Source organism: Lissotriton helveticus, chromosome 1_1, assembly GCF_964261635.1.
Source record: "Lissotriton helveticus chromosome 1_1, aLisHel1.1, whole genome shotgun sequence".
In the NCBI taxonomy this organism is placed as follows: Eukaryota; Metazoa; Chordata; class Amphibia; order Caudata; family Salamandridae; genus Lissotriton; species Lissotriton helveticus.
Genome location: NC_136057.1, coordinates 1874605662 through 1874632195, shown reverse-complemented (window position 1 = coordinate 1874632195; position 26534 = coordinate 1874605662). Strand labels below are relative to the sequence as shown.

Genomic DNA, 26534 nt, shown 5'->3' with positions numbered 1-26534 from the left:
ATCAATTTGTTATCTGGCAATCCGGCGTTCAAAGTTTTGTTTTAGTATATATTGCTGCGCATGACCTCTAATGTAGGCTTTACAGGTATCCCAGACAAGTATATGGGATGCCTAATTAAGGTTAATTTTAATAAATTCACCCAAATGTAGTTTAGGCTGAGAGATATAAACAGCATCTGATAATAAATAGCGGGGAAAAGAAAACAATCTTGGAGTCGTTTGGCTTTCTAAATAATCACATATCAGTAGAATAGGATTATGATCCGAGGATACACAAGGGCATATTTCTATAGTACTATTAGAGATCATTTTATCAGTTGCCCAAACCATATCAATGCGGGAGCAAAGTTTGTGAGGCGCTGAAAAATATTTGTAACCGGGTATATCAGGATGAAGAGAGCGCCATATTTAATTTACCAGGTTTAGAGCATCTATCAGATGATATTTCTGAGTTAGAGGTAAGACAAGCCATTTTATCTGTACCTATCGGAAAAGCTCCAGGGGAAGACTCTATCCCGGCAGAAATCTATAAAAGCTGTATTGAAGAAATAATTCAACTCTTTTTATTAGTTATTCAATCTATAGGGGTGACTGGGGTGGCTCCAAATTCTTGGAATATTGTGAAAATTATTTTTTTTCTTAAAAAAGACAAACCGGCAGATGAATGTGGTTCGTACAGACCCATATCATTGATTAATACAGATGCTAAGATTTTTGCTAACATTTTGGCAAATAGGTTGGCCCTGATTATACCTGAAATTGTAAACGTACAATAACATGGATTTGTACTAGGTAGGGATACTACTACGCACATCAACACAGCGATTACAGTTTTTGATATGGCTGAGACGGAATCCACCCCACTCGGTATGATTTTATTAGATGCCGAAAAGGCCTTCGACCGAGTGGGGTGGGATTATCTCTGGTCTGTGCTGTCTTTTTTCAGTTTCAGAGGTAACATTTTTAGTTGTATCCAGGCCCTATACTATCAACCCACGGCTAAGATTAGTTACGCCGGTTTGTCATCTCTCTCTTTTACAATTTCTCGGGGTACTCGGCAGGGGTGCCCATTGTCACCCCTGCTTTTTGCTTTGTCAATGGAGCCTTTTCTTTCTGCGCTCCAGGCTCAACCCAGGATTATTCCATTCCAGTCCGGGCTTCATAGTTTGAAAATCACCGCTTATGCGGATGATATCGCGATATATTCCACCGATATTACAACTGCATTGGAGGGTATAATGGTTGAAGCCAGTAGATTTGGAAATGTCTCCGGCTATAAATTAAATACGAATAAAACCCAAATAGTGGTTAACTATAAACCTTTGGGAGATCTTTCTGGGATATGTAGGGCCGCCAATTACCTAGGAGTAAAAATTTCAGCTAAAATTAGGGATATAATCCCTCTAAATAACGACGTGCTTCTAAAAGCAACCGAGGTGCAACTAAAAAAATTGCATAAACTTTCCCTGAATATTATTAGCAGAATTAATTTGATTAAAATGAAAATTTTGCCTAAATTTCTCTACTTATTTCGTTCTATTCCTTTGGCACTTAATAATTTTTTTTTTTTAAAAGCTCGACGGAATTTTCTGCATTTTTATCTGGGGATATCGGAAAGTGCGCAGATCCTTGGCTAATTTGAAAGGACCAGTAGCTACAGGGGGTTTGAACTTCCCAGATTTTAAACTGCATATTTGGGCTACTTTTATTGGCCGTCTTCGTTCCCTGCTTAATCCTGATTTACAATTTTTTTATCATACCATTATGCTAAAATTAGATGCGAGAATGTTTTTGTTTCGACTGAATGACCCAAATTACTTCAAAAGAGTCAAATTTAAGACCGCGATAGACATAGCCAAGATCTGGTTTAATATTTTATCTTTTTGCAAAACCACGTTCTTTCATGCTAAATTACGAATTTGGGGAAATCCAGGACTTCCTGGGATATTTAATGACGGTTGGACTAATGCTTGGTTTACTCTCGGTATTTTAACAATGGGCGATCTTTATGGTGGTGATGGCTTTTTAGAATTTGGGGCACTTAAGAATTTATACCAATTAACTGAGGCCATGAGGTTTAAATATATTCAAATACACGAGTATCTGATTTGTCGGATGAAAGTTTTGACGATCTCAGATTCTGACATATGGGAGTGTCTTTTCTCTTCTAATTTGAAATCATTAATAAGTACAGGATATAGCTGCTTGATTTCTTACATAAAACAAGATTGTTCTAAATTAGCAGAGAAGTGGAGCTCTAAATTAGGGCTGACTATATACTCAGAACAAGTTGCGCATTCTCTTTCAAAAATTAATAATGCAGTCCAATCAGCGAGTCTGAGATTGCAACAATTTAAAACTTCGTGTTTGTTATATCATACTCCCAAAGTGATTCTCAAGTGGTCTTCAAATGTTTCATATTATGATCGTATCAAATGTCCTAAATGTGATACCGTAGGCGCCAACATAGAACATGTGTTATTTTCATGTCAATCGTTAAGGGAGTTTTAGCTTGCTTTGGATAAGGTGCTGAAAATGAAATTAGTGAAACCTCCGTTACTCTCTGCTCTAACCGTACTTTTAGATGTACATGATACTACCTTTCCTCAGCAGACTTTAATCACTATTTTACTATCCTGCGCCAAACTTATTATAGCTCGAGCCTGGATTTCCCCACAACCACCTCATATCTCACAATGGTGGTCTTTGGTTAACGAAATTCATGGGATGGAGGCGGCCTTGGCTCGAATTAGAGGTATCAGGTCTTTCCATAAATGCGAGAAAATATGGGGTAACTTTATATAAATTTGGATTTCTTAAATAGTATGGTATTGTTCGTGTAAATTCTTTTTGATGAAACTATGGTCTGCCATTCTGTATGTATTTATTTGTATATTTTTACGTTATGATTGATTTAATTGGGATATATTTTCTTTTTTTTCTTTTTTTGTCATGTTTACTTTTTGTGTTGATAATAAAAAAAATAAAAAAAGATGGTGCGTGGATGAATACATTAAAGGCTTAAAGATAAACAGAAGACACTGATAAGGGAACTCATGTAGAGTGGGTAGGGCGTACTCGCTTCACTCACCAAGTGGCATTCGAGGTATAGAACAAGGGGGGAGAGGGGTATTTTATTTTGCTAGCTACTCCCTTGCCCTATTGCTGTGGGAGTAGAAACAGCAGCAGCAACCGACTTCTGTGCAAGGAGACTGGATTATGTGGCTCCAAGGCCAAGCCATATGTAGAAGAGTACCCCAAATTGGAGTGCACTGTGTGGTACTGGCAAATAGAGAAGGACTGGGCTAGGACTTATGGGTCAAGAAATGGACTATGTGGTCCTTGGCGATGAGGAGGAACAGAATTGTACCCCATGGTGAAAGTGCAATGAGCACTGTAAAAGCAATTATTAAAATGTGCTTGCCTCCTGATTCTCAGGCTTGATAGGGGGCTTGGTTGGCATTAATCTCCCAAAATGGTTCTCTGCTCCCTGAAACAAGACCAGAATGTACATTCCAGAAGACGTGCCAGCACTGGACTCCAGTTTGGTACCATTCTCTATATCTCGCCCAAAAAAAGACAAACCCCCTTTTAGAGCTAGACTGGGTGTCTTTGCTTGGACCAGATCCTCTTTGCCCCTTCGAATACCATAGACTGAAGAATGTGATATGGGGCCATGCACTATCCAGAATGGGGTTTTGGTGCAGCCACTTGAAAGTTAAAAAACTGATCTCAGTTTGTGTGACACCTAAAACCTATAACATACATGAAGATAATGAGATAAAAAGAACAGCTGAGTTAAAAGTAAGATTTTCTCTTTTTGTTCTCGCACTGAATAATGACCATGGAACACAATAGGCATATACTTTTTTGTACATTGAAAACAGTGTATTTGCTTAATAAAGGCCGACACAAACATGATGGTAAAATCATGCTCATCTTTTTCTTATTTCGATCCTTCTTCCAGACTTGTTGACACTCATTGTAGCATTTTATTTAGAACTCGAGACTGTATTCAAGCATCTTTTCCTGGAAAGATCTTTAGCTTGCTATAATCTCTTTTTGTATTGTTTTGTCTGTTTCAAAAAATAAAAAAATTATGGGTGAGGGTGGGACCGCTATGCCTCCCACACATTTGCTGCTGCTTCTCGGGAGCCTCCGAGGCGTGGTCGTTTTTCCACTGTGCCCACCGGGTCAACAGAAATGTATTTTGGAGATCATAACATGGCTCGTCTGTCACAAACTGGCAGCCTGAAGAATTGTTGCTGGGAATTCCTGATACGAGGTACGTAAAATTGCTGCCACTGTGTATGTTGGAACTGGGCACACCCTGGGAGGTTCGGAAGGGATACACGCGAGAACAGCCTTCAGTGGTCTATTATGGATTATTAGCAGAGTACTGTTGCCAAGTTTCTTGAGCTGCTTATGTAAAAACAGAGACGAGCCAAAATCGTAACCTTTTCAAAAACCTCTCCCGCTCATTCTCTCTTTCTAGACAAATTACTATAAATTACACAATTAAAATCCTGGGTAGAAAAATGCTACACATAAGCTACTAAGGAATGTCTCATTTCATCTTGAATTACACTTGTTTGAAGGCTAAAAATAAGCCCGGGAACCTGGAACAACTCTGAGGGGTCGGTCGAGGCCACTCCTGTCCATGCGCCTGTTTGGGTTCTCACTAGCATTACTGGCTGGATTCCACCATATGGCTCGTTCCAACGGGGGTAGGTTGACAAGTTCTCCCTGGGGTAGATCTATTTACCCTAAGCTCTAAACTTTGGAAAAGGATGTCTCGAAGCATATGTGCTTAGCCCAATCACTCGGAGGTGGTGTCCTCAGCGGGGACTCGTGTAGCAAGAGGAATTGAGCGAGTAGTACGCTCAGAACCCTCTGACTGAGTTTTGGAAATATGTCTTTTTAAGACTGTTGTGCTCCAAACGTTCCGGCACCACAGAAGCTAAGAGATCCGACACAATATTAGGAGCTCAGATTTGAAAATGCCTTCATTTGAAAACAAAAATCATCCTGAAATACAATGGAAGTTAACAGTTTATATTTTCTGATTTGCATTTTGAATTTCTGACCACTCATCAGAATTTGCTGAATGTATTTCGCTCTAAAAGAAAATCTTGACTTTTGAAATTGTGGATGGAAATGCCTCTATAGCTTTTAGAGTTTTAGAGAATAGAGGTACATTTGACATCCAAAGCTTTTCTATACTGGTGAATCTCATGTTGGCCAAAATAATTATTCATGTTAGGATGGACTCTATTTTATACAGTCTTCAACAAGTGAAATATATTTTGGGGGGAGTAAACCTATTTTTTCCAATCCTGCACAAAAAAAGGCGAAGGGAGCACATACTCACTTATAATTTGTTCGGAGTCGGACATACCCACATCCAAGAGGAATGACAGGAAGGTGGGAGGAAAGCGACCAGTTCATCGTGAATATTTACGAAGTCTATCTTCTGGCGACTATCATCAGCCTCCATCAATGAGCTGAAGGTGCAATTCATTTATTGCTCCCAGGAAAAGCTACCCTGACACACTTCCTTTAAAGGTCTGGACGCTGGGATCCTCTTTAGAAGTTCCCTGAATATAGGTGCAGGGCTTCCAGAGGGCAGAAATTACTAATTACAGCCAGTCTCCTCTCATCTATATCTGGGGATTATGAGTTATCTTCTCTGGAATGCGAAACAAAACGCTGACCAGGGAATACTGGGACCAAGTCTGTCTTATTTTCCTACTTCTTTTGGAAAATAACATGCTTAATTCCACTCACAATTTCCACTTTGGAGTAGGTGGCAAATGTGTTGGGAATTCTTTTCTACCATCTGTATTGTGGGAATAGAGTGGCAGGAGGAAGATTGGATTAATTCCAGCTCTGGAGGCAATGGCCGGGTACAGCAGTTTCCTGCAGCCTCCACACCTTAGCTAGCAAGTCCAGGACCAGTGTATCTGGGCCCACGATTATCGGGTCCGGAATGGACCCATTATTTCTGGGCCTATGGACACCGGAAAACTTTTAGTCGCCAGAACTGTATCTCCCATCTGTTGTTACTACCGTGTAAACTTGAAATGATGGCCTTCTGGATACGATCCACAAAGATTTTGTAATGAATAGGGGTGACTTATTCATGAATTCCAGAGTTAAACCTGGAATGCTCTCTGCACAGTTGTGGCTTACTCCTGGAGTTCAGGAGCAAGTCAGAAGTACTACAAGAGTAAGCCACAGCCACATCTTTGTGAATCGAGCTACAGATGTCTTTTCATCCAACAACTATATTCAGGATAGTAGACTTCCGTGCAATCACTGAACCTTAGGCAACCATACCTCAGGATCAGCACAAAAAAGAAGACCTACAGAGGACCCGCATGAGCTAGCTGAGGTGAGGCTGGCTGTGAGCCAGATGCTGAGCCGAGGAACAAGCTTACCAGGCGCGGCCGTCACAGGTAAGGGCGGTGGGGTGGAGGGGTGGGAGTGTGGTGGGACAACAGATGACGGGATCGGTGAAATAAAAAAAATAAAAAAATAGAACCACTTACCTTGCGCTTGCCAAATTACCGACTCGGCAATGCGGCAAGCACAATGGAACTGGTTTTATTTATTTATTCATATAATTTTACCTATCCTGTCGTCAGTCGACTTCTACCTGCCCCACCCTGCCCCACCCCACCTCACTCCACTGCTCCTACATGTGCTAGCCGTGCCTAAAGCTTACTCATGGATTGTCTCTGCAGCACTACATGAAGCAAGCAAACAAGGCAGAAGTGAGGCTGTCAGTACACAGAAGACGCCAGTATATATGGAGATTTGAGAAATAGAAAGCGGGTGCTGCTGGGTTTCTGAGAGGTCTATGACCTGTCCAAACAATGGGGTGATGAGAAAAAAGCACTGCTTAAACATGAATAAACCTTACAAGTTTATTAATTCAACAAAAAATATGCATGTAGAGAGGCAATTATACTTTATTGGTTTCAGGCACCAGTCACCTAGTGTCCCTAATGTTGGTTTGATTGCTAGTGTAAAGCAAATGTTTGTACGGTGCCACAGGAGCCCATGACATTAGATCCTTTCCTCCATGTGGATTATGGGACCTGAAAGGTGTCTTTTTGGCATGTCACAGCAAACAAAGAGTAAGAGGGGTAGGGTATTCACCAACTCACAAGTTGCACAGTTTTTAAGTTGTGTGGAGAGAGCTACATTAAACACTTGTTGATATTGACCTTGCTGTCCACAGAGACTTTCATCTGAAATTTTTCGCTGGGTCTATGTTGGCTTAAGTCTGTAATGCCTGGATAACCATATCATGTTTCTTGACTGTGGGGGCGTGGCCAGGCTACCGATCACGTAGCGCCGGGTAGCACTGGAGCTCGCCGTCTGACCCAACATCTTTACTTTATCCGCCCTAAATAATTAACCACCCTGGTCACTGGTGATTTGTCTGAATGGCTGCCAATCAGGGAAACTCGGTTGCTCCGGAGTCCCGAGAAGTCACACTCCCCAAGATACGGGCGATTTGCTGAGAGCGTCCCAGATCGTCAACGCGCACGTAGAGGCCTTGACGGAGCCCCCCCTGGACCTCACATCTCCGACAGCCCATGCAGAGGAAGTGGCCTGTGCCCATCTGGAGAGGGAGATGTAGGGCTCGAGTCGGGGTACCACGCGGGTGGACGGCGTCCCCCCACTTATTTTACCGGGAGCTCAATAACTATAAACTGCAACTGAGTGCAAACCACCTTTTGTGACGTCACTTCCTGTTGTGACGTCAGCGTCCCCCCACTTCTTTTTTTAGGACTTGTGACCTGGGGAGATGAGTGGCATTGTGTCAGCCACTCCTCTGCACACGGAGGTATATCCTGTCTCTGCCATCTTGGTGAGGAGGCTGCGGGAGACTGTTTGCAGGGCGGCCTCCGCTTAGCTCTGTGACCGCCAACTGTGGAGCACTGACGAGCTGTCCTTGAGGCTTGGAGAGACTAAAACGGCCGGCGGCTGCCAACGAAGACCGCTGGACTTCCTCTTCCACCACGATCCTCCAGACGTCTGCTGACTGGTAAGTCCGACCCTGCTTCTCCCGGAAGCCCCGCCGCACCAGGGGCCGCGGGTGAGCCTGGGAGCCGGCCAACAGGCCGGGCAGGATTGCTACCGAGCCTGTGGGACAGACACATAGACGACCCACTCTCTGACCCCTTTGCAGGAGTCGTCCTACAAGAGCTGCAGTGCGGTCAAAGGCTGGACATTGCTGCAACCTCATTGGGAGTAGTTTTTGCTCTGCAACATGCGCCATAGAGGGTGATTGATCCAGCCTTCACCACAAGGCCTCCACCATTTTACTTTATGGGCCGTCTCTGCTTCACTGCAAGATACTGCTAGTGCTAGAGTCTCTGGTTGCATCTACTACGATAAAAGCAAACTTTGTTGACACTGTATAACTACGTCATGGTACGTAAAGCTCCCAAGCAAAGGATCTTACAATTCACAAAGTCAAGTGGCGTACAGAGTGATCCCGACATTACCATGACAGAGGGAGGTTTGGAAGCTACCACGGTGGGGGGCGCATCGGCTAGTTCGGATGCGTTGATGGTGGAGTTGAGAGCTGGATTCAAGGCACTAGATGCCTCTTTGACCTGCTTGAGAAGCGGCCAGAGAACATGGGAGCCAGACTGGATGGCCACAAATGCTGATTAGATGTCGCAGAGGGCAAGGTGTTCAATCTGGAGGATGGAACCGTGCAATCACTGAAAAGACTAGATCGGATGGAAAATATTTTAAAATCCATTGCCATGAAAAACGAAGATTTAGAGGCCAGGAACAGGGACAACAACGTGTGCATTTAGGGTGTGGCTGAGTCGACAAACACGGGGCGCATGCACGCCTTTGTTGAATCTTTGCTCGTGGCCCTTTTTTGGTAGGGAGTCATTTACTTCCACCTTTCTGGTAGAGTGAGCACACTGCACCCTGGGACCTAGGCCCATCCCTGGCATCCCCGAGTCCCATATTGGCTCGTCTCCTAAACTTCCACGATAGGGACACCACATTACGTCTGGCCCCTGAAGCTGACACCCTAACTTGGCAGTGTACCACAATTACTTTCTTCCTGGACTTTACTGCCATGGTTCAGGAGGCGCGGAGAAAGTTCAATGGAGTGAAGGCCACTCTCCGAAATTTAGGCCTCAAGTATGGGATGATTTACCCAGCACATTTGCGAGTGGATGAAGTGGATGGAGTGGATCAAGGGTATTCGACTCACCCACAGAAGTACAGGAATTCTGCTGGAACTATAAAGGTCCTGGTGGCACATAGGTCAATGAAGCCCAGAGTGCTCTCCTCCGCACAGTGGCTCGGCAGCTAGTGTGGAACTTTTCTCAACTGAAAGACTTGAGTTTGTAAGTGTATTGTAGGCTGTTCAGTGACCATTGCTAATCCCTTTTTCACTAGAACATTAACTACTTTCCCCCAGATGCATCAAGCATCCATTTTGCGATTCCTTATAAGCGAAAAATAAGGAATCGCTAATAAGGAATAGCAAAATACTATGCGAGAACTCGCTCAATAAATAGCGATTTCTTAAAATTCCTTAATTGCAACTCGCAAATTGCGAGTCGCAATTAAGGAATACCTCCCCATTCATTCCTATGGGCCTAGAGGCCCATAGGAAAGAATGGGAAGACATTCTCAATTTGCGAATCGCAATTAGCGAATCGCAAATTGAGAATGCAGTTTCAAGGATGCAGGGGTGTCCATAGGACACCCTGTTGCACCCCTGAAATTGATCTGTGCACATATGTTGCGCACACACATGCCCTTAGGGCATGTGTGTGCACAACATGAAACTTCGAAAAATGCACAAAAGTGCATTTTTCAAAGTTTTTGCAAGTTACCATGAAGTTGAACTTCATGGTAATTTGCTACTCCTATTAGCGAGATCGCTAATTTTTAACTTTGATGCATTGCATTTAAGGAATCTCAATTTGAGATTCCTTAAATGCAAGCAATGGCAATTTAGCGAATTCTTAATTTGCGATTTTTGCATTTGGGATGATGCATCCCAAATGCAAAAATACCGGGCGCAAAGGGGCAGATTCTGAGAATCTGCCCCTTTGCGAGCGGATTTTACCTTGATGCATCTGGGCCTTTATCTTTTACGCCTTGCAATATTGGGTCGATGGAGAGGCGTTGCCGCCCCCCAAGTGTGTATCACAGAATGTTGGTTATATTGCTCAGAATGTATGTTTTTTCTATCTATTTCCCACAGTTTGGTGTATTTTTTATTGCATTCCACCTACTATTCAATGGGGCTAGCTCCCTGCAGTTGGGGTTGCAGGGTTGGGTGTGGGGTGACGGGGGTTAATTTTTTGGGGTAGTATACAATTGCTTTAATCTACAGCCTCTCAATGTAACTGGTGTGATGTCCTGCTGTCAAAGAGTACAGATTTGTTTCCAGCTTAGACTATGGCAGTGGGTAGTTAATTGTCGTACCTGGCTAATGTTACACTGCTTACTTGGAATGTCAGAGGCCTCAACAATGCCAAAAAAGGGAAACAAATGTTGAATTATTTGCTGAGACACCACGTTGATATAGTGTTCCTGCAGGAAATTCATTTACCAAAATCTTTGGTTTCTCGTTTTGCCTCCTCCTGGGGTCCCCACAGGTACTTTGCTAACTACAGCACCTATGCAAGGGGAACAGCTATACTTATACATAAGTGACTACCCTTCTGTCTCTCCGCGGTTCGCATCGATAAAGAGGGTAGGTACACTATGGTAGTGGGGCAACTCATTGGGGCACCGGATGGCGTTAGTATGCCTTTACGCACCCAATGTTGATGACCCAGATTTTTTACATTCACTACATTCTCAAATCCTACAACTAGGTACGGATTATATTTGCATGGGGGGCGATTTCAACCTTCTTTTAGATCCCACACGTGATAGCACCTCAGAATCTCCAGATACGAAGACCTGTCAGCATCGCGCCTTAGTTGAATTGTGCTAGACGTGTGGTCTTGTTGATGTGTGGCGTAGCTGTAGACCCGGGGAATTGCCGTACATACATTATTACGCCCCACAGGATACCTGAACGAGGCTAGACTATTGGGTGGTGATCCCCAATCTGGCTGCATGGTACAATTAATCACTCCAACCCTCTCTGATCACTCCCCCGTTGCTCTCACTTTAAAGTCCCCAGACCGGAAGGCTGCAATAGGCAATGGAGATTCCCCAGTCAGGCATTACAAGACAAACTATTTCACTCTGAACTCCATGAGGCCATCACTGAATATTTTGACATAAACAATGGTTTGGTACAGTCCTGGGCTACCCTCTGGCAGGCTTTTAAAGTATACATGCGGGGGATCTCTATCTCCAACACGCTGGGGTTCTGCGCTACTTAAGGCGCACACTGTCAGACATCGAGAAGAAGTTGACTGATTTGGATGGGGAACAGCAGGCATGACCTGAACTGGCCCAGCAAAGCCGCAGATTAGAGCTATTGCATAGATTCAAGGAAGCAGCGGAGCGCGTGGCATACTTCCTCAGCAAATATGCCATCGCACACAGATACGGGGAGGGAGATAGACCGGGCTGCACGTTGGTGCGGCAATTGAGACTCCCTGCGGGTAATTCATGCATACAAGTCTGAGATCGTCGCAAGGGCGAATTCTGACCGGCACTCCCGATATACAGAAGGAGCTTCTTGACTATTACACTCAATAATATGAAACGCATATTAACCACAGTGACGCTGATCGCAATACTTACCTGGCTGAAGTGGCGCTTGTCTGGTTAGAAAAATCCATGCAGCAATTCTTGGCGGAACCATTCTCTTCGGAAGAGATCATTAGCGCTATAGACGCAGTGAATAACTCGATTGCTCTGGGTTTGGACGAGTTTACTGGCTGCTTCTGTAAGGCCTATAAAGATATATTAGCTCCTTACTTAATAGAGGTGTATAATGAGACCCTCGGGAGGCGTGAGCTCCCCCCCAAACAGCGAAAGGTGGTGATCGTTCTACTTCCCAAGCCAGGCAAGGATCCTCTTTTATGTGGGTCATATAGGCCATTGTCGCTGTTAAACCTGGATTATAAAATCCTTGCAAACATGATAGCTATGTGATTTGCGCTGATGCTAGACCGCATTATTTCATCTGCTCAGTCGGGGTTTGTACCACGTAGATCTACAGCCCTCAATCTCCGAACTCTCTTGGCCACATTAATAGGATCAACTCTGACCTCACAGCCGCTGCTGTGTTACTTGACACGGAAAAGGCATTCGACTCCTTCGAGTGGCCCTTTTTCCTGGCCGTTATGAGGAATGATTGGGATGGCGAAGGGGTTTATTGAACACACTTCACTGCTGTATACCTCTCCCATGGCCGGATTGAGGCCTCATGGTACTTTATCACCGCAATTTAAAATATTTCGTGGCACCAGACAAGGTTGTCCGCTCTCGCCGCTGCTGTTTATTATCGCTATGGACCCCTTGGTTCGTCAATTTCAGAAACGGCAGTTGCACAGAGGACTTCAGTTTACGACTGGACCTCTTTTCATTTCCCTATATGCGGATGATATTATATTATATGTTTGCCATCCCCAAGAGAATCTGGAACCATTAGTTCGTGAGATCATCCGGTTTGGTAGATACTCGGGCCTAGGCATAAATTGGGGTAAATCTGAAGTCTTCCCGCTCACATCAAACATGTCCAGGTGGGAGTGTGAATACCCACTGAAGTGGTGTATTGATACCACCAGATATTTGGGGATTCAAGTTCATATTGAAGCTGCGCAAGTGGTGTTGCTTGAATATGGCCTGGCTATGCACACCTTGGAACAGCAGGTGGAACGCTGATCAAGCTCCCCCTTTCCTTAGCGGGAAGGGTGGCCATTATAAAAATGGTAGTTCTCCCTAAGTTTTTATATCTGTTTTAAAATATACCCTTTCCCCTGCCCAATAGTTTTTTCCGCACCCTTAGATTGCATCTTATCCGGTTGATTTGGGGTGGGAGGAGAGCCAGGGTCAGTTGGGATACCTTGACACTACCATACAACAGGGGCGGATTTGGGGTTCCAAATTTTCAGATCTATTATTTGGTGGCATAATGCAGCTATGCGCACTCATGGTATCATCCAGATGCACGCATCCCGTATCTGAAGTTAGATGCAGACCTGGTGTCCCTGGCTTCACTTAAAACAATCCTCCCAAAGAGGTTCCCCTGGTTTCACTTAAAACAATCCTCCCAAAGGGGTTCTCAAGAGATCCCAGAGACATCCAAACAGTATCTACCAGTAGTTGGGCTTGGAGGAAAATAGCGCGAATCACTGACAGCCATAAGTCATATTCGTCGGCCCTTCCATTACTCAACAATCCTTGGTTACCTATCACAGAAGAGAAGTTAATACAACGTACCTTGGTTAAGTACTCCCTAGACACCTGTGGTGAGTTATTTCCAAACGGACATACTTTCCACAGCTCCAAGGACATCAGATTTAGCGAAGCAGCGTTTATGGACACTTTCATTCTCAGCAGGCTTCGCAATTCACTGAGGTAGTTGATATCTGAATTTCCACTGGAACCGGAATCATTTGCACCTCTGACTTTGTTCATCACAAACACTGGGGGGGGGAGCATTTAATCTCCAAGCTCTATAAGGCCTGTATGTCACTGGTTCCCACTAGAGATGCTAAAATCCGAGAAACCTGGTAACGAGATCTAGGTCACCCTATAGAGGATTCCCACTGGTCCTTCTGCTGCATTCAAACAAAGGAAGTCTCCCTGAACAATCGCCATAAACTAATTCAATTTAAATTTCAATGGAGAACCTATATGTCCCCCTCCAAACTTCACTCGGTCGACCCCTCTAGATCACACAATTGCTCCAAATGCAGAACACAACATGCTGATTTTGTCCACATGACTTGAAACTGTGAGAAAATTGGGGGGTTCTGGAGAGCAGAATGCCGAATCCTTTCTCAGATAACGCACCTGGAACTTCTCCCTACTCCAGAAGTAGCGCTGCTGGGTTATGTTTGCAACATCCCCAAACAGATACGCTGCTACACCTCTATTGCGCTCCTTCTCGCCAAACGAGAGATAGCTCTACATAGGGTCGATAAATTTGTTCCCACTACCAAATCATGGTTAAACAGCCTCATCTATTGTAATACTTTTTTTTTTTTTATTTTTTTTTTTAAAAAGACCTTTATAACATCAAAGCCATCATCGTTACTTATGCACTTGCAAACTTACATTGCATGGCAACACATATCACAAGTACTTTGTAGTCAAATGGTGTACACAGCCATAGTAACCGGCATCCCGGGGGCCCGGCGGCGAGATGTAGTGGAACCAGCCCAGTATTGCTGATATTGTCTCCCCCCTGGAGATAGCGTGGAGTGCAGCACGACATCTGGCTATCCTCTGGTGAAAACTCGTTAGCAAGATCTTATATCGAGGAAAGGTCAAAAAGAAACAGAAAAAAACTACCCAAACCCCCTTCCCAACACCCCCCTCCCTCCCGAGTGTGTGTCCGTGGAATTCCTACCTACTACAAAACAATGATAATCTTGTCGTGTCTATAATGTGCCCTATCCTATCCCGTACCCCAGTGTGTCTGACTCTTCCTGTGGCCATCCCATCACGCCCCTCATGAGACCCCTAACTTCAAGTTGATCCCACTACTCCTCACCTCTAGGGGAGAAACCCCCGGCTGCCCAACCCCCTACTCTGATATTTGATCCTGAAGGTCCACCACCTCTGACGTCTCCGAACTTCCCTCCTCTCCCTTCTGTAAATGTTCCTTATAGAGATCCCAAAAGTTTTTCGGTCTGCTCCTAGGCGGGAGCAATTCACTGTACAGCTCGGTTTGAGTACAGCAGTACCGCAGGTCCCTCTTCCATCTTACCACGGTGGGGAGAGGCCCACGCATCCAACAGGCCGCCACCACTCTCCTGGCCATCAGCAACGCCATATCGGCCAGTCGGCGTAATGATGGGGGGAGTGGCTTAGAGTAACCAAGTAGCGCCAATTCCGGAGCTCGAGGCAGCGTCTCCCCCAGAATCTGATCTAGCTCTGTAAACACCTCACCCCAGAAAGCTTGTGCCCCAGGGCAGAGCCACGCCATGTGGAAAAAGTCGGCAACCGGTGTGCGGCAACGCTCACACTCCGCCGAGGGCCGGAGGCCATATCGGTGCAACCGTTCGGGAGTGTAATACACCCTCTGGAGAAACTTGAAATGCACCAGCCTGTGCCTGCCATTAAGGGAGATTTTGCGCGTACTGGAACAGCAGTATCGCCACATGGTGTTGTCTACTGGCGACTGCAGATCTGCCTGCCATGCTACTCTAGCTTTAGAGTGTAGCAGTCGCTGGTGCGCCACCCCCAACCTGTTGACATTGGAGATTAATTTAGCCGGAGTTTTATTTTTAATGATGTAGGTCAGTTCAGGGACCTCCTCAGGCTCCTCCATAGTTAAGCCCATTATCTCCCTGTATGCTGAGCGCAGTCTATGAAACTGGAATTGCTGGAGTAATGAGGGGCCCGAAGTCATGGGGGTAAGCTGATCCCAGGTTTTTAATGTGCCCTCGATAAACAGGTCCTACATCTTCGAGATTCCGAGAGAACGAAGGGCCTCTACCACTCCTCTCTCTCCTAGGGGGTCCAGCCAGAGCGCCCACTCAATCGGCATCAGTGGGGAGTACAACATAGCACAGTCGCGGGCACGCGCCAGGGCATGCCATGCGTGGTTAGTCGCCTTAAGGGAGTCCATTCGTCCGACAGAACGATCCAGTGGGAGGCATATCGTGGCTGCTAGGGGGAGCGGGTCTGCAAACAGATTTTCTAGAATTAAGTGCGGCGTGCGTGCATCGCCGTGGACCCATGAGTGCAGGTGAGCAGCTTGCGCTACTCGGTAGTAGCGTTCCAAGTCTGGGGCACCCAGGCCCCCCATCTCGCAGGGAAGAATCAGCGTCGCCCACTGTATTCTGGGTTGCTTGCCACCCCATGCCAGTCGGATGAGAACCTGTGTGAGCTGTCTAAAGAAAGCCTTCGACAGCACCACTGCAATATTCGTAAAAAGAAACAGAAACCGGGGCAGCACAACCATCTTCATGATGGCGATCCTGCCCAGGAGGGACAGCGGGAGTTTACACCAAATGTCCACATCTTCGACCAATTTAGTAAAGGCCACGCCGTAGTTATCCCGGACTAGGACCTCCGGATCGGTGTGCAGTCGGATACCCAAGTACCTGACCGAGTCTGTGGACCACTTTAGGGGGTACTCCATGTCGAAGGGAAGTGTCACTGGTGTGAGGGGGAAAGCGATAGATTTATCCCAATTCACCCGTAAACCCGAGAGTGAGCCAAAGCGGACCACCTCTCGGAGGACTGAGGACAAATTCGATTCCGGATCTCGGACGTGCAGTAAGGTGTCATCAGCGTACGTCGATATCCCTATTTTGTAGTGGGGAAAGTTTATCCCCTCCAGACTGTGGTACTCCCTGATAGCGCAAGCCAGGGGTTCCGCCACCAGCGCATAAAGTAGTGGCGAGAGGGGGCAGCCCTGCCGAGTCCCCCTACCAATATGTATCGGTTCCGACACCCTGTCTCCCAGTTTCAGTCTGGCTGACGGGCGGTGGTACAGGGCACCGACTCTCTGCAGAAACGGTTCGCCCAGGCCCAGCTTCCGAAGCACCCTGACCAGAAACGGCCACTCGACAGAGTCGAATGCCTTTTCCATGTCCAGGAATATTGCTAGCGCACTATTCCCCTGCCGGACATGTTGCATCGTTCCCAGCACCGTGCGTATATTATACGTCAGATTTTTGCATGGAACGAACCCAGACTGTTCAGGTGCAACCAGCTCTGGGACCAAGAGGGCCAGCCGATTGGCTAGTACTTTGGCATATATCTTAGCGTCTACGTTTAGCAGACTGAGGGGCCTGTATGAACTGCAAAGATTCGGAGGTTTCCCCGGCTTCGGAATAGCGACCAGCAACGCCTCACGCATAGTGAGGGGCATCTCTCCGTCCTCACAGATCGCGTCGAAGAGGGTGGTCAGGTGCGGGAGCAGGATTGCTTTGTAGGCTTTATAGAAGCCCACCGCGAGTCCGTCAGAACCCGGTGCACTACCCGCCCTCATGCCTGCAAGGGCCTCCAAAATTTCGTCTTCCTGGAAGGGGGCCGTCAAGAATTCCCTGTCTGAATTCCGTAGGAAAGGCATAGCGATATGGCCCAAATAGTCGTCCATTTCATCCTCTGCGCCCTGAGTTTTGGACTGGTAGAGGTCAGCGTAATAGCGTCTGAAGGTTGCCAGAATTTGCTCCTCATCAGCGACCACGTCACCCTCTGGGGTGCTCAGTTCATCTATCACTAGTGGTCTTCGAGAGCCCCGGATCATGCGAGCCAGAAGGGCGCCCGGCCTATCCCCCTCTCCGTAGACCCGGGCGTAGCATATTTTCCCATGTAGAGAATCTCCCTGTCCGCCAGCGTCTGATATTCCGACAGTAAAGGGGTGAGCAGCAGGTCAACGTCGGGGCCAGGGTCCCGAAGCTGCCTACTCTCCAGGTCCGCCAACTTAGTTTCCATCGCCGTTAACTCCCGTCTAATGGCGCGCAACGCGCTGGAGTGTTTAGACATAGCCATACCTCTAATAAAAACCTTGAACGTTTCCCAGACCGTGGAAAAATTTTCAACAGAGCCCAAATTCGTAGCAAAGAACCTCTCAATGTCCTCCGCCAGTTCACCCCGAAAGATATCATCCAACAGGGCGAAGGGAGGGAACCTCCAGGTAAAGGCTGGGATACCCCTCCTAACGGTGGTGAAGTGCATCAGAATGGGAGAGTGGTCAGAGAGGGTACGTGGGAGAACCTCACAAGTGCCTATGCCGCTCAGGACCGAAGGAGTCGCCAACCAATAATCTATCCTAGTGTGGACGTTATGATATGCCGAATAGTGTGTGAAGCCACCTTTCGTGGGGTGTTTATCCCTCCAGACATCTACCAAGTCAAGTTTAATGAGTTCAGCCCTCATATAGGCAGCAGAGGCCACCGGCCGACGAGCCGGGCCAGAGGAGCGGTCTCTCTCAGGGTCAAAAACAAAATTAAAATCACCTCCCCATAACATCCCAGGCTGTGCGTGAGACCTACATAGTGTTGACAGGGTAGCATAGAAGTCAGGGTTGTCATAATTAGGGCCGTAAACGTTGACGATTAGTAAGTCTAGCCCCGTACCCACACATCTAGCTAAGACATATCAACCCTCCGTATCTGCCACAACTGGGATCAATTTCAGTTGCGAGGAAGGGCTAACCCAGGTCAGTACCCCCCGGGAATGTGTCGTGAAACCAGACGCAACTATATGTCCCGCCAACCCGCGTGACTGTAACAGCCTACTGTGGGTGGGTAGATGGGTTTCTTGCAGAAGGGCCAGATCGACCCGATGTCGGTGTAGGTAACTAAGGACCTTCCTCAACTTGCGGTGATCATTCAGGCCCCGCACATTCCATGTCATCATTTTTAGAGTGTGCTGGGAACATGCGGGATCATTCAGAGCGGCATTCGACATCGCAATATTTTCTGTACCATCGTATCTCTAAGGATGGCGATAGCGTCGCTCCCTAAGTCGAGAGCAACCACTAGCGGCACCGGGCAATAAACAAAACACAGCTGTACCCATCTCCCCTCTTCCGGCAACAGGCACTTCAGTTCGGGTATATTTCCACATGACTGTCCACTCAAGGTCCCCTCCCCCCAACTGACCCAAATTGTCATACACACCACTCCCAACATAGGAATAAAAGAACATCCTCCCACCCTCCCACAGCCGACCATCCCCAACCCGGTCAGACAGACCCCATCTCCACCCCCCATTCCCCCCCTATCCACCAACAAACTCTACAAACCCTAAGGGGCTCCCGAAGGAGCCAAGAGCCAAAAGCACAGGGGCGGAGGTACCCAGCCAGACAACAGCACAAATTGGGTCTAGTACCTTAAACTCCAGTTACTCCCCCACCCCGCCCCATCCAACATTCTGCACCCTTGCCAGCTCAGTTCCACTTAGTCAAAAAATTAAACTCCCACACTCGGGAGGGCCGTCCCCACAGTAGCACACTGCCAGTAGAGCGTGCTGCCAACCTCTCCCCAGCACAATCAAATCTGTTCCGGAAGTAACCAGGAAGATCTCACCCCAAAAACGTGTTCTGACGGGCTCGCACCGACTGTGCAAGAGCTAAAGAGCGACAGGGCCCAGTCGACCCACACAGGCACCCGTACTCCCGTTTACTCCTGTTCGTCCATGTGGGATGCAGCATCAGCGTCCTCTCGCCGACTCCTCGGACTATTGCGCTGTTCCTTTGCCCACTCCTTCAGGGACTTTTTGAGTTCCGCAGGATCGGTAAAAAAGTGTGAGTGTCCCTGCCTGTTGATACGGAGCCTCGCAGGGTACATCATAGCATAGTCCAGCCCAAGGTCCCTCAGTTGTTTCTTATATGGGGCAAAACGCTTCCTTTCCTCCTGCACTCTCGCAGTGAAGTCCGGGTAGAGGGAGATGTTCATGCCCTCAAATTGCAGCTCCCCTTTCTCCCTAGCCAGTCGAAGCGCCAAGTCCCTGTCACGATAGTTCAACAGCTTCGCAATAATCAGCCGCGGCGGGAGTCCTGGTTGCGGCTTCGGCCCCAGAGTACGATGAGCCCTCTCAACAATAAACATGGGGGAGAAGACCTCCTCCCCTAACAGGGTCCGAAGCAGTTTCTCTACGAACAGCTCCATCTTGCCAGTGCTGGTGGACTCTGCCACCCCAGTGATGCGGACGTTGGAGCGCCGCGAGCGCGCCTCCAAATCCTCTGCCTTGTCTTGAATGACTTGGAGTAGCCTTCCGAACTGCTTGCGATCTTTATCCCATTCCGTCTGGGCTTCCTCTGCCTCCGTCAGCCGCCTTTTCGCCATATCCAGTCGTTCCGCATGTTTATCAACCCTCTCGGACATGCGGTCCATCCGATATGTCAATGCGTCTATTTTAGTACCTATCGCCGCCATACTGTCTTGCAAGCCTTTTTCCATCACCCCCAGCATTTCTCGTATTTCCGCACACAAGGAGGTCTCGGAGGCAGTAGGCCGCGGCGAGGCGTCCGGGGCCGGTCCTTCAGCTCCCTTCGCCCTCCGTTGATCAAACGACAGTTTGGGCTGGTTTTTGTCGCCCTTCCCCATGGCGTTCCTGGTGGTCATCTGGCCGATGCGTTCAGGCACTTGGAACACACCGCCTGTGAATGGTGGTTAGGCAAGCAGGAGACGTTTAGGCAGTGGTCACCAAAGGGCGAGGTATGGCGCAGCAAGCAATGCGCTCAAAATGGCGGCCGTCCGCACGCAAGTGCGACTGGGCCCTGCCGCCAGGAAGGTTCACCATCAAGCACTCCCCTGTAACCACTCTGATACCGGGCAGTCGATCCACCTCCACTCCAGGGCGCAGCACACTCACGATCTTGCAGCTCTCCGTAGGTAGCGTGGGGCCAGGCACAATCTGATAGAGCGTCTCTTCGGTAGATCGGCGGGCCGCCAGAAACTTCCTCCAGTGGTCAGGAGTCTCGCCAACACCAGTGCTTCTGCCCCCTCCGAGGCTCCACAATCGAGAGCCGGCCCACTCCAACACCGCCCAGAGACCGGGCGTATTAGCGTCTTCCAGGACCAGTTGCTCGGGAGCAGACGGGGAAGACCGGTCCCACTTCAGCACTGCGTGCCGCACGCAGTGTGACGCAGCACGGGCAGCCTCTCAGGATAGTCCGTGTATTACGGCCTGGTCCGTCCCAGCGCCGTCCTACCATCAGCAAAGCTCCACCTCTCCGGATTTCAGCCGGGCAAAGGGCCGCCACCAGGCCGGAGCTTAGACCGGAGGTCTGCCACTATTTTTAGTGCTGGCAGGGTGTCAGAAGGATAAGTTTGCCGGAGTTTAACGGGGCACAGGCGAGGAGCTCAGCGCTCACACGTCTTGCATGGACGCCGGCAAGCTCCGCCCCATCTATCTATTGTAATACTTATGGGGAATTATTTACAACACTCCCCGTAACATCGAGACCTAGGGATATTTGGGGCCCCCTATAAACCTACTTGCAGGAACTTGGGTCTGATACACCACCTCAATCACCTCCAGGGGTTGTCCCGACCGGGGTGGGCTGATCACACCTCGGGTCCACCTACTCTCCTTTTGTTTACTCGGATATTTCATCAGCATGCAACCAGTGGATCAGTAAAGGATGATATAGCTGACGTGACATTGTTTAGCTCGTGTGGTAAACTGGTAACATGTTGAAATGTGCATTACTCCACTGTATGGATTACTGGTTATGTGCTCTGGTAAGGTGTAATTACAATGGTGACACATTGTGATAATTTGTAGATGAAAGAATGTTAAATAAAGTTATTATTATTTTCTTTTTTAAAGAAATGTTTCTTGATCGTCTGTTCTTCAGTATTGTTAGTTGGAAATGCTTTACTCTGAGGCGAACTTGACTTAGAGATATTGACGGACACACTCTACGGCAGCCATGAACATGGTGCCCTATATATGGCTACAGCTCGTTGCTGTGTTTAATATGGCATTTAGGCCCCGTGGGACACTCTACGGCAAAGATCCAATCACTGCCTTGAATGAGTAGTATCTTAGCTCCCACCTCCTGTTGCCATGTTCGTTGGCATGTTGCCTGCAATTGTCAATTCTGTCAGTGTTCAAATCTTTGCATTCACATGATAGGTTGGTGGGAATGGGCCATTTCTTGAGGGTGAGCTTGAAGTAATCTACCTCACTCTCAGACTAGGGCTATGTGATGCAATAGTGATGTATGCTTGTTGCCTTAGGAGCCACTGTATTCCACTTTCTTGTAAAGCTGACTGATTGTCCCTTTTCATTTTCAATGACTGTGCACGGCCATTCATTTTTTAGATTCAAGGTGACAGCCTCTGCTATAATGATGCTCAAGAATTCAGTTTTGGGGGTTAGATGGAATGTTAACCCACCAGCACCACCAGGTACCTCCAATCTGAAGCCATGTAGATACCAGCTCTGTGGTGTTCCCAGTGTAGCCTCTGTTACTATCAGGTGGCACACACTATGGTACAAAGGGTGGTTGTTAGACATATTGTATGTACTGAAAACAACAAACCTTCCCACCCTGTTGGAGATAAAGTGAGCGAGCTTGAGCTATCACTTACTCTAAATTAGAGTTTGAAAAACAGCTTTCTGATACTAAACTAAAGGCTTATTTAATAAACAAATTAACAACCACAATCAGGAGAGGAAAAAGTGCCAGAATCACTGCTTAATCCCTAATTCATTTAAACAAGGTTCTTCAAAGTCGGTCCTGGAGGCCGGATCCATGCCAGATTTTTAGCATTTGCCCATTTAGATAGATGTAGTTATCCTAAAAATCTGGCATGGTTACGGCCCACCAGGACCGACTTTGGAGAACCCTGTTAAAAAAAAAAACACAATGAAAAGGAAATTCAATAAAAGTCCAACACCCACGGCCAAGGATTAGGGAGCAGGGCTGGCTTTAGAGTGGTGTGACTGCGACTGGTGCAGTCTCACCTAGCGCTGACCTATGGGGGCAGTGGGGCTTGCGAGGCACTGTACTTAGAATTAACTATTGGTTTTAAAAGCACCTGCTACAGAGCTCCTTGTGCATCCAACAGTTTTCGGGCAACAATAAAAATGTCAAGATAACATTGGTGATTAATGTTCCTGCTGGAGAGAGTTGGGAGTTTTGTCTAATCATAAAGTAATGCAGAGGGTTAAAATGCCTGCTGCAAAGAATGTCTATGTACTATGCAGATCACAGGACTGTATTTTATGTGGATTGTTCAGTGGATTATTGCTTTTCTGATAGAAATAATGTTGTTACTTGCAGTTTATACGGGACAATCGTAATGTAGACAGTGATTTATGAACTGGCATCAAAGAGCTACATGCAAACTCCATAATATAGGTTAGGACGTTATGTTTTTTCCCCCAATCTGTCATTATGTATTCCTGATGTTACTAAAAATGGTTCATTTGGGTTGCTATACTTTCTTATTAATAAAGTCGACACCCACGAGCATTTAAAAACAAATGAAATGTATGTGAGAGAGGGGCTATGGAGAGATGCGGGGTAGTGATGTAGGGCGGTAGTGAGGGAGTCCGTGGAGATGGAGGTTATTGGAGAGGCGAGTGCCAGCAAAGATTGTTGCAATGGACGCCATCAGCTTTAATGCCTGCCCTGTTAGGAAGAGTGCACTGAGTGCACCAGCCAGCTGATAAAAACTTTTAGATCTAATGAAGGTTGATCGACAAGGGGTAAGATAGGCAGAAATTTAATTGACAAAGCTTAAGATGTTCAAAGTGCCATTTCTATATTTATTCTTTTCTTAATTCTACTTGAGATATCTTTTGTGAGTTTCAAAGACTCAACGATCTTTGGAAAGCCAAGTTAACATTTGTATAGTCTTTTTTCAAAGTAGGGTGAGGTATGTCATAAGCTGGAGAAGTTCCAAACCCCTCTTATAAATAATATGATATAATCAGAGATTTTTGACAATGCTGGAAGGGGGCCATTTTGTATTCTCCAAAACAGTGCTCCACAGATATCTCAAAGTGAGACTCTAGGAATAATAGCAAGGCTGTTCACAAAGGGGCTAGGAGGGCCAGATCCATATCAGGCTTACAGGATGAGCATTTGCTAAACAATGGAGATCAATTTTGATTCATTGATTGAACATTTTTCTTACATGCATATCCTGAAAATATTGCAGTTCTGCGTTCTTCGACCTGCTTTACCTAATTTGGACACCCGTGGACTCTACTAGGATTTTTAGAGCTCCAGGCAAAATGGCATTTTGTCTCCTGGAACACATCCATCCACCAGAAAATGTCATTCTGGAGCCTTATGCAGTAATTTGGCACTTCTACTATGTGGTGCCCTATGATTGCTATCTTACCTCTTCCTATTAAAGTGTCAGCTCGGCTTGGATTACAGCATGCAATATAAGGTGACATCGAAAACGGTAGTCAGATTGTTTAGGTAATATACCTTGTTCGGCCTGTCTCAAACTCCAAACATAACAGCAACAGTCATACTTACCAGTCCGTGAACATCTGGGTGGGGTGTGTGGTGGTAAAGAAGGTATTCTTGCGGAAAGGAGGCTCTCGAAAAATTCTATATGATACAGGGCTGCAGAGGGAGCAGATTGGGCTTCCAGGTTTAGATGTCAACATGGCAGCATCAATTTCCATCCGCTCATCAAAGGTGTAGACTCGCACACCGGAAACCTTTTTATCAACGGCCAGCTTGACGGTGAGTGGCATGTCACAGAAGATGTCCATGGGGCCTAGGTGAATGGACTCCCCGTTCTCTATCAGCAGCTCAAGATCAGAAAGTGGCTTGGGAAGGTCCAGAGAGAGGTAGGTGATCCATAGTGTAAGGGCCTCTGGGTATACAGGGACGAAGAAGCGAAGCTCCAGGATGCAGCCATGTGGCTGTGGACACTCCACCGTCATGTTTGTGTGGTAGAAGTGAAGTTCAGGACTCCAGGCCTGCAGGCTGGGTGTGCATGGCTGATCAACATCAGGTGGACCTGGGCAAAGAAGATGACATTAGAAGATTAGAAGGAAGTACTTCGCAAAGTTAGCTAAACATCTCACATTTTCTACCTCCAAGTCCAGGAGCAGATACGTGCAGGCAAACACAGGAAAAAGTTATTCTTACCTCGCTTGTACACTCACATGCTTTGCCTAATTCTTGACTCACAATGTGGATATCAAGGGCCCCCTGCTTTTAGAATAGATAGTTCTTAGGGCAAAGACATAAACTGTGTGTAGATCGCAACCCAAAATAAACAACTATAGTTCAAAGGGAAAAGTACATTCAAAAGGAAAACAACACATTCTTTGAAGAAATCTGATTCATTTAATAAAAAATCGTGTTAAAAAGCAGCCAAAACATGTCCTGCTAACATATACATAAAAATAATAATTAATGAAAAAGACAGATCAGACAATTTCAATATACTCCATACATATAAATTGACAAGAGGTAAAAAAATGAGTGGCAACGATTTTTTTACCTCTTGTCAATTTATATGTATGGAGTATATTGAAATTGTCTAATCTGTCTTTTTCATTAATTATTATTTTTATGTATATGTTAGCAGGACATGTTTTGGCTGCTTTTTAATACGATTTTTTATTAAATGAATCAGATTTCTTCAAAGAACACCTAATTCTTGACTCTACAGGTTGGGCAGTAGGCACAGCACATGAAATTACAATAGATACATACTGCTATAGAAACATGACACTGGCCTTTAGCAGTGGTTTTGCACAGTGTGGTGAATATCAATGCAAATGCTATTCTTAGAATCTAAGCATTAGAAGCCACACACATGCACAATATTGGACTGCATATTTAATTCTTACTACAAAGTTATGCTTTCAAAGATGGCTAGTCACATCTTCTGCGCCTTTCTCTTCATTCCCAACTCATCCCTTCATGCAGAATTTGGGTATTCTAAAGTTTATCCCTACAGAAACATAGGGTCTGATTTAGGATATTATGAGATTTAGATTTCGGCAGGTGAGATATCGATTCCGTTGTGACGGAGTAAACCATCTGCCAATATCTAAATCATGCCCATGTCCTGGCGCACCACTTCACCCCACCCCATTATACTAGCACAGTCACTTCAACCCACACACACTGAAATAAAATTGCACAGCATCCATATGATGGGTTTGTGGTTAGTATAGTGTGAATATGTTCTACTACAAGAAAATACTTTTCATATTGATCTACATTTATATTGATGTCACAATACTGACTTGTTGTTATTGTCAAGTCAGTATATTTGCAGGCCAATATTAATAATTGACCTAGATATTGTGAGATGTGCCCTGTGCAAGGTACAGGACAGCCCTGCTAAATAACAGTCATTCTTGTGCATACCAGTTTTAAAGGGAATGGCTGAGCCTCACCAGAATTGTGGTCATAAAATGGCCTGGAGTGCTGTCAACTGCACTGAGAGCCTGTAAGACAAGGCTACGTACATCAGATGTTGGCTGTATGTTAGAGTATCAATAATAAATATCCTATGATATAAATATCATGGACTAAATATTGTTTATAAATATATCAGTCAATTAATGACGTTTTTTTATTACTAACTCTAATGGTGGGGTGATATGTAGGTAAACGACGTGTGAAACTCAATATATATGTCAGACAATACTAAGGCCATGATATTCTGGTTCCATACTACGTATTATTGCCAGCACACTGGCTGAGAAACAAACTCCAAATTTTACAGAACAAGAACAACATCTTGCAACCAATAACACAGATTTACAGAGAACCCATAAGGGGGAGAGGTACACCTGATAAGCATAATGAGTCAGGGTCTGATTGGGAAAGCTATAGTCCCGAGCACTAAAAGGACAAGCATTAAAAATGCAATAGGTCTCGCCTTTCATTAAGTTAAAGCCATTTGCTTTGCTATACAATACCATTAGCAAAG

At 46.1% G+C, this 26534-nt stretch overlaps 1 protein-coding gene across 1 annotated transcript in view; it reads right to left on the bottom strand.

The window, feature by feature from the left end:
* The window catches only part of PAPPA2 (pappalysin 2), an 888990-nt gene that overhangs the window by 418202 nt on the left and 444254 nt on the right, over positions 1–26534 (bottom strand). The window contains exon 7 of the mRNA XM_078650337.1: positions 24107–24599. Within this exon, the coding sequence (XP_078506463.1) occupies positions 24107–24599 (493 nt within the window). The remainder of the gene's footprint in view (positions 1–24106; positions 24600–26534) is intronic.